Source organism: Ailuropoda melanoleuca, chromosome 16 (genome assembly GCF_002007445.2).
Source record: "Ailuropoda melanoleuca isolate Jingjing chromosome 16, ASM200744v2, whole genome shotgun sequence".
NCBI classification, from domain to species: domain Eukaryota; kingdom Metazoa; phylum Chordata; class Mammalia; order Carnivora; family Ursidae; genus Ailuropoda; species Ailuropoda melanoleuca.
Window position 1 is genome coordinate 90,747,592 of NC_048233.1, and position 7,181 is coordinate 90,754,772.

Below are 7,181 nucleotides of genomic sequence, written 5' to 3' on the forward strand. Positions count from 1 at the left end.
GGAGCCGGGGTCGAGGGGTCATCGCCTGCGGGACTCGGGGCGGCGGTGGGGGCCCGGGGTAGAGGGGCCCCGATCTGTGGGGCGTGGGCGCAGGGCAGAGCACGATGTCGGGGGCCGAGGTGTGCAGGTGGGCTCCTGCTGGGCGCGGGGGCGAGGGGACGGCGGGCCGGGGTCCCGGGGCCCTGGCCAGGCGGCGGGCGCTCGCACGGGATTCCGGGTCACCCTGCAGGGGCTCCCACCCCTTAGGCTCTCTCCCGACCCTGCTCTACTGACCTCCTCTCGGGAGAGCGTTGCCACCACCCCACCCCGCCTTGCGGTTTAGGGAGAGGAGGGGAGTTGGGCATCAAGCCACCGGTATCTTGAGGACTTGGAGATATCCTTCTGGAAAGGCATGGCACCTCTTCCCCGTAGTTAAGTGCTCAGCTTCCTCCGGGGCCACCTGCTCCCTAATCTCTCTCCGCTGCTAGACCCACGCCCCTGTCCCGCAAACCCTCTTGTTCTGTGGGACCAAGCTCCCTGGCCACAGAGCCGTGAGTAGCGGGTTGTTCTGGGGAATTCTTTTGTGTCCCTGCCTCTCAGCGCTGCAGTCACCACCAGGTTTGTCTGAATCTCTGTTCCCTGGTACAGGTGGACTCCGGGCCCCTGTGCAGACAGTCCCTTGTCCTGATCACATTTGAACCCTGGGCCTGGGGTGTTTTTGGGTGAATGGGGAGAGGCCAGGGCTGGGCTGAGTGGTCATACCAGGTCTTGATGAGTCTCTTAGAGTGACCAGAGTGTGAGTGACTGGCTAGAAGCCTGCATAGGATCTCCCCCTGGATGCTATGGGTAGAAACTGCCCAACCTGGCCCCCTCTGTACCGTCTTGCCATCTCTGTACATTGGAGTGGTGCTGTGGGAATTTTCTGGAAGCCGTTAGGGCAACCGGGGCTGGGTCCCAGGGACACTGACAACTCTAATTAGCTTGAGAACCAAGAGAGAGATGGCTTCCTGGAGAGACCTCTCCCTCCCTGACGAGTGGCACAGACGGCCGGGCAGGGCCCCCTGCCCCCCAGAACTACCCAGATGAACAGGGTGTGGTCTGCTCTTCTCACCCCAGGGACGCCCTGGATGCACTTGGCCTGAAGCGTTACTGCTGCCGCCGCATGCTGCTGGCACACGTGGACCTGATCGAGAAGCTGCTCAACTACGCCCCCCTGGAGAAGTGATGTGCTGGCGCCCGCCCCCCACCGTGCTCACCTGCAGCAGTCCGCACTTTGCCCCTGTGCACCCTGCCCACCTCCTACGGGTGTGTGTCTCTGCTCCAGAGGGAGCTGTCCAGTAAAGGTCTTTGCAGAACCATGAGGAGGTCCTGACGGTTGGCTTGGCCTCGTGTGACTTCCTGCCTCTGGTGTTTGTGTCCTGCCTCGTACCTGCAGCTGCTTGGGGATGGACGTGGCTCTCACTGCCCAGGTGGAGGGAGCGCCATCCAAGTGGCAGCCATTCAGCAGGGGTGGGGGGGGTCTCCTTCTGGAGTGTGGGGTTTCACAGGTACAGACGGCCAAGAGCACTTGGGTTGGGGGCTCAGGGGACACTGCGTGCCCGCCCCCAGGTCGTGGGTGCTGTTTAGGCTGTGCACAGAGATCCTCACATCCTCTCCCAGGATCTCAAGAACCAGATTTTCTGGGCCCTGAACAGAATGCCTGCTGTGGTTTTAGCTGCTTGTCTTGAGGGTCTTGCTGCCAGAAGCTTCTAGGCTCCAGCCGAGCTCAGCAGACTCCTTCCCTTGGCCAAGTTCAGAGGGAGGAGCAGTGCCCAGCCTCCGCACAGGCCCCCGAGGCCCTCACAGCGGGTTGAGGGCAGCCCTGAGGAGGCCCTGCGGGGTGTCGGTTCGCCAAGCTCCCAGTGTCCTGGGTGTTGGCATCGAATCCCTTGAGCCTGCCTAGCAAACTCTCTGCCAGGGGCTTCTGCCCCGTTCCAGCTGGCGGAGGCTTAGAGCCAGCAGCTGTCACCCTGCATGGGAGTCCGGCAGGGCCTGTGCCCTCTGGTGGGCAGTATGCAGGAGTGTGTGGTTAGGAAAGAGGGAGGCGGCTTTCCTTGGCACCTTCTCAAGGCAAACACTGCTGCCTAGACATATGACATGGGGTCCTCTGGGGGCCAGTGAACAGACCTGCTGCAGGGGCAGGGGGAGGTGGGGTCTGCCCAGGCCTCTCATGTCGGGTTCGAGAGGCTTCCCCCCACCCCCCGTCCCTAATGGCTACACAGGCCAGAAGGGTATTTGGAAACAAGCAGGTCCAGGCCATTTGAGGTCTCCATTGCCTCTGAGAGGCTCTGGCCCCGCTACCACTTTTGTGTCCCAAAACAGGCAAGGTTTTTCTGCTTCTCAGCCTGTGCTCGGCTGTCCCTGCTACTGGCCTCCTCTCCCTGGAGTCCCATCCTTGGCTCAGAGGTGGCTGCCCTGGACCCCCAGGATGTGCCGTCCTGGCCCCTTGTCCTGGCACTGGGTGGGTGGTTCTTTTCACCCTGCTGGGGGAAGGCCCTGAGGACCAGGACCCTGTCTCTTGCTAACAGTAAGCTCACGCGTCCGTTCCACAGACCTTTATTGAGCGCCTATTATGTGGCACGAGCAGTTCTAGGCATTTGTGATACAGCAGTGAATAAAACCCACAAACCCCCTGCTTCTGGGAAGGGGACAGGACAGTGCACAAGTGAATGTGTGGCCTTTGAGTGGGGAGGGTGTCGGGGAAGTCCCAGCAGGGACCTGGGCAGCAGAGGCCAGGCTGGGGAGGGCAGAGGCACGGGACCCGCAGGACAGAGCTGGCTTGGCTTTCCCAGGAGTTGGCTGGGGGTCTGTGACCCAGTGGCAGGCATCTGGGACTCCTCACCTGGAGTTGTTCTGTATTCCCCGGCGCTGCCCCACCCAGCAGTGCCCCTTCAGGCTTGCCCTGACCACCATGTGTCTGGGGGTCTGGGAGCACCCTAGGGTGGGCCAGCCCCTCTGGCTGAGCGCATGGAACACCCCAAGACCTCCCTTGCAGGCAGAAGTACTGCTCCTGCCCTGCTGTGGGTGGGGGCCCCAGCTTGGGCCTTTGGTCTGCAGAGAAAGGCACTTGCAGCCCCCTCTGAGGGGAGGGGTCCCCAGAGGTCCCAGTGAAGGCATGGTGATGGCACGGGGGTGTGCCCATGGGCTTGGGAACACACCCTCCCTGGAGGAGTAGGGAAGGAGCGGCATCCTGGGACCCCAGCACCCTGGCCGTCAGTAGTGTCAGCTCAGCAGTCAGGGAGAAGCTGCGGACGGCGCCCGGGCAGGCTCAGTAGTGCTCCAGCTTCAGGCTTCTATACAGACAGCACGTGAAGACCATGCCGAAGACCTGGGGCACAGAGCCGGTGTGAGCGCAGCACAGCTCCTGCCACGCGGTGTCCCCTGCACCCGCCGGGGCCTGTCCCGCCCCACCCCCAAACCTGCACACAGGCGATGCCAACGCCCACTGCCCCGATGACCCTTAGGTGCTCCTGGATGAAGGTCTCCAGCTTGGTGATGCAGCCGCCCTGGTAAAGTACGGGTAGGGGCACTGAAGGCGAGCAAGTCCAGCCCCCCCGCCGCTGCAGCCCCCAGACCCCTTCGGGTGTGACCACACCAGCCCCCCCACCAGCATCCCGGCCCCGGCCCCCTCAGCCCCCCGCCAGGGAGCCCAGGCCCCCACCGGCCTACCTCCACCTTGTAGATGTTGGAGGCGTGGTCCCGCTGCCCACAGCCGGGCACCACGGTCTTGCAGCAGCTGTCCGGAACCACGCGGCCGCCCGCCTGGTCTGAGCGAATCCACTCACTGTCCCGCCAGTCTTGTGAGTTGTTGCTGCCACAGCAGTGGAACTGCAGTAGGAACGTGGCCCTGCTGAGGCCCCATGACGGGGACCCCCCCAGAGGTCCAAGGAGGCCCACGGGGCTGTGCATGCACCCCACTGCACCACCCGCCCACCTCCTGTTGCAGCTTGTCCACAGCACTGGTCACACCCTCGTGGCCTGGCTGGTGGTACCGCTTGGTCATGGTGTCCCTCAGGTTCTCCTTGAGTTCCGCGTTCAGCTGGGGGTGAGGTGGTGACAGCTTCAGCTGCGCAGTCTCAGACACCCCCAGGTGGGACCAAGGTGGGACCGGTGGAGGCAGGTGCAGATGGGGAAGAGGTTCGGGGAGGCCTCCAGGCAGGGCTAGGGCCGGATGCCGGCTGGGGAGGGGGTGGGCTGGGCTGGGAGAGTCACCAGGTGGCCACGGATGGGGTTGGGCATGGGGAGGGCGCTCCTGATCCCAAGGACACTTTCCTCCCCGCGGGAGCCCCCAAGCGGGCAATTTGGGTGTGACAGGCAGGCTGTCCATTCCTGCTGTCTGTCACCCCCACTGTGACCCAGCCCCCACCCCCAGGGCCTGATGGCACGTGGTTGGCTCTGGAGCATGGCGGGGGGACTGTGTCTGTGTGTGTGTTTCTCTGTCTTCTTACACGGCACATCTGTGTGTATGTGTCCCCACGTGTACAAGTCCATCTTACTGGGTGTTTGTGCCTCTGTGCCCGTGTCCCTCCGTGCTCCTGTGTGTCCAGACCCCTCACCTGCTGGTAGTAGATGTAGGCCAGGACGCCAGCAACGATCTCCAGCAGAAAGATGATGAGAAGCAGGAAGAAGTACTGGGGGTGGGCAGGGACCCAGTTAGGTGGGGCTGGACGCAGACATCCCTGTCCCGTGGGGACTCCTCGTGCCCAGGCACAACGGAGCAGAGCCCCCAACCTCAGATCCCAAGTGGCCACAGAGGGCTCCAGGCAGCAGGTGGGTGTGGCCGTCCCCAGTGCTCTCCCTCAGAGCTGGTGTCTTCCCTCAGTGGGCCCAGCTGGGATGTGGGGACTCGGGGCTGGACAAGTGGGGGCCCTGCCCCCGCGCGGCCACGCCCTGCTAACCAGGCGCAGCAGTTTCCGCCGTTCCTTGAAGGTGGCACAGCAGCCCAGAACACCAGTCACCATGACGACGACGCCAGCCACCACCAGGATGTAGGCTGTGGCCAGGTAGGTGCCTGAGGCCAGCAAGCTGATGTAGTCACTCTTGAGGGCCAGCGTCCAGATACCCACCGCCATGACGGCCAGACCGGCCAGCTGTGGGCAGTGCACACTGGTCACCACCTCGGCCCCAGGTCAGAGAGATGGGGCTGAGGCCCCAGGCCAAGGCTCTTTCCGGGACCAGGAATGGGAGGAAGGAGAGGACTGAGGGTGGGGGGTGGGGGGGGCTGCTCACCCAGAAGCAGCAGTTGAAGGTGAGGAGCAGGTACTTGAGGCAGACGGTCCCACATGTCGCCTTCGCGCTGAACTCCCCCATCCTGGGGCTGAGAGGCAAGGGGACGCCAGAGAGCCCACGACACCAGGATCTGACTGGGAGGTCAGCCAGACACCAGTGGGGACACTAGGAGGGGACACAGATGCCCAGGCTGGCCCCCGGCTGAACCCCAGCCAGCTGTCTGTCCTGAATGAAGGTTCCGGGAAGACCGGGACGCTTCCTGGGAGAGCAGTTCAGAAGCTCCCAGCCCCCCCACCCCCAGCCAGGGTACATGTCTACTGCCCACAGCCAAGCTGAAGGCCAGGCCCTGGAAGGCTGAAGGGCCTGGCTTCCCTGACCAGAGCCCAAGCCACAAGGGAGACAGGGAGGACCCCAACTATTACCGGCTGACTCACCCCTGCTGGCAGCCAGGATAGGAAGCCCCAGCAGGCACCTCAGGGTGAGCTCATGCAGGCCCCACCCGCCCCCCCCCCACGCACACAACATTCCCTGGGCCCCACGTCACAGGCTGGCAGGCTGGCAGGAGCCAACTGGCGGCTGGAGGGAAGGAGGCCACTCAGAGACAGACTGATCTGCCCCTGACGAGACACAGGGCTTCAGGGAAGCCCCTCAGGTTTTTGTTAAAGGGAAGGCCTGCCTTCCTCTTCGCCAGGGTGGGCAGAATAGATGGGCTGGGCAGGCAGAGCCGGCAGAAACACATTCCCCAGATCTGGGGTAATTCCTCCGCTAATTCTCAGTACTGGAAAGGGGCCAGCGCCCCCAACCCCAGCAAGACACGAAGCTACAGGCTGTGCTCCTCCCCAGGGTCATCCAGGGACACCCTGCCTGCTCTGTTGTAGGGTCTCTGCGCTGAAGACGGTGGGAGAGGGCCCTGGGGCACAGGTGGCAGCCGGACGCCCCAGGCCACGTTTCCAGACTGGCACAGCACCACCCAGAGCTGAACTTTCACCCGCCCCGCCCAGCACTCACCTGGCTGCCGTAGGGACGGGCTCCTCGGAAAGACAGGTGGCCGGAAGTTCCCCAGGAGGCTCCGCTAGAAGGGCATGGACAAGTCACAGGTCTGGCCCGCGCTGGCTGGGCAGGATTCCGTCACCCCTCCTTGTGGCCGCCGCTGGCGGCGGATCCGGACCGGCTGGGCTTCCACAGTAGGCAGAGCCCGCTCCCCGCCGGCAGGGAGGGGAGAGGCCAGGCCCGGTATTTTGGTCTGGGCCTCAGTGGGCAGGGCAGAAAGTATTTGTGGACAGTGCGATCCTGGGAGGAGAGGGACTACTCCCTTCCCCAAGCACCCCACCCTGGGCCTTCCTGCCAGACCCGCCACGACCCCTTCCCCCACCAAGCAGCAGTACCTGCAGCCCGGGCAGAAAAAAAGACGCAGACCCGAAGAGCGGAGCTGGAGGTCTGGAAGCCCCACGCGCCCGCAGGCTGGCCCCGGGCCCGTGGAGAGGTCCCAGCCCCCGCGGCCCGCGCGCGGACGCCCGGCGCAGAAAGGGCCGCTCTTTCCGGGAGTGCCTGGCGGATGTGAGCCCCCTGGGAAAGCGCCGGCCAGAAATAGTTCCTGCGGCCTGGGACGGAGCTGCCCCACCCCAGCCCCTGCAACCCAGCCCCCGCGCCGCAAGGCCAGGAGTCCCTCACTCAGCGCCGGCCAGGCCCGGGGAGGCAGCCACGCGTCACCGCGGTGAAGCCGCCGCCCCCGCCCGGACGGGCGGACGGCGCGCCCACTTGCACTCAGGCGGAGGGAAGGGCACCGGTGTCCACAGACAATGACCGAGGTACTCAGAGGGGGCCGAAGGGGCCGCCAGGCCTGTGCGAAGAGCCAGGGGGCGCCTCGCCCCCGCCCCGGGCGCCCCTCCACCCTCCCGAGAGGGCCGGCGCGGGGGCTGCTGCCGGGCCGGCGG

General features: G+C 64.9%; 2 protein-coding genes across 4 annotated transcripts in view; one reads left to right on the forward strand and one right to left on the reverse strand.

Annotated features, from left to right (window-relative positions):
* POLR2L (RNA polymerase II, I and III subunit L) overlaps window positions 1–1,356 on the forward strand; it is a gene marked incomplete at its 5' end in the record, with an annotated part of 2,492 nt that extends 1,136 nt beyond the window's left edge. The window contains one exon of the mRNA XM_034646422.1: window positions 1,096–1,356. Coding sequence (XP_034502313.1) covers window positions 1,096–1,204 — 109 coding nt within the window. The remainder of the gene's footprint in view (window positions 1–1,095) is intronic.
* Window positions 1,357–2,558: 1,202 nt separating this feature from the next.
* Window positions 2,559–7,170, reverse strand: CD151 (CD151 molecule (Raph blood group)). Of its 3 annotated transcripts, XM_034646420.1 has the most exons (9): window positions 6,633–7,165; window positions 6,256–6,319; window positions 5,248–5,335; window positions 4,917–5,108; window positions 4,575–4,649; window positions 3,953–4,057; window positions 3,688–3,846; window positions 3,438–3,524; window positions 2,559–3,346 (listed from the first exon to the last, which is right to left on the reverse strand). In XM_034646420.1, the coding sequence occupies exons 3-9, from the start codon at window positions 5,326–5,328 to the stop codon at window positions 3,287–3,289; spliced, it is 759 nt and encodes a 252-aa protein (XP_034502311.1). In that variant the 5' UTR covers window positions 5,329–5,335; window positions 6,256–6,319; window positions 6,633–7,165; the 3' UTR covers window positions 2,559–3,286. The 3 variants fall into 3 exon arrangements, with proteins under 3 accessions (XP_034502311.1, XP_034502312.1, XP_011215948.1); XM_034646421.1 differs by lacking the exon at window positions 4,575–4,649 and having other exon boundaries at window positions 6,633–7,170; XM_011217646.3 differs by lacking the exon at window positions 6,633–7,165 and having other exon boundaries at window positions 6,256–6,574.
* Between the last annotated feature and the right edge of the window lie 11 nt (window positions 7,171–7,181).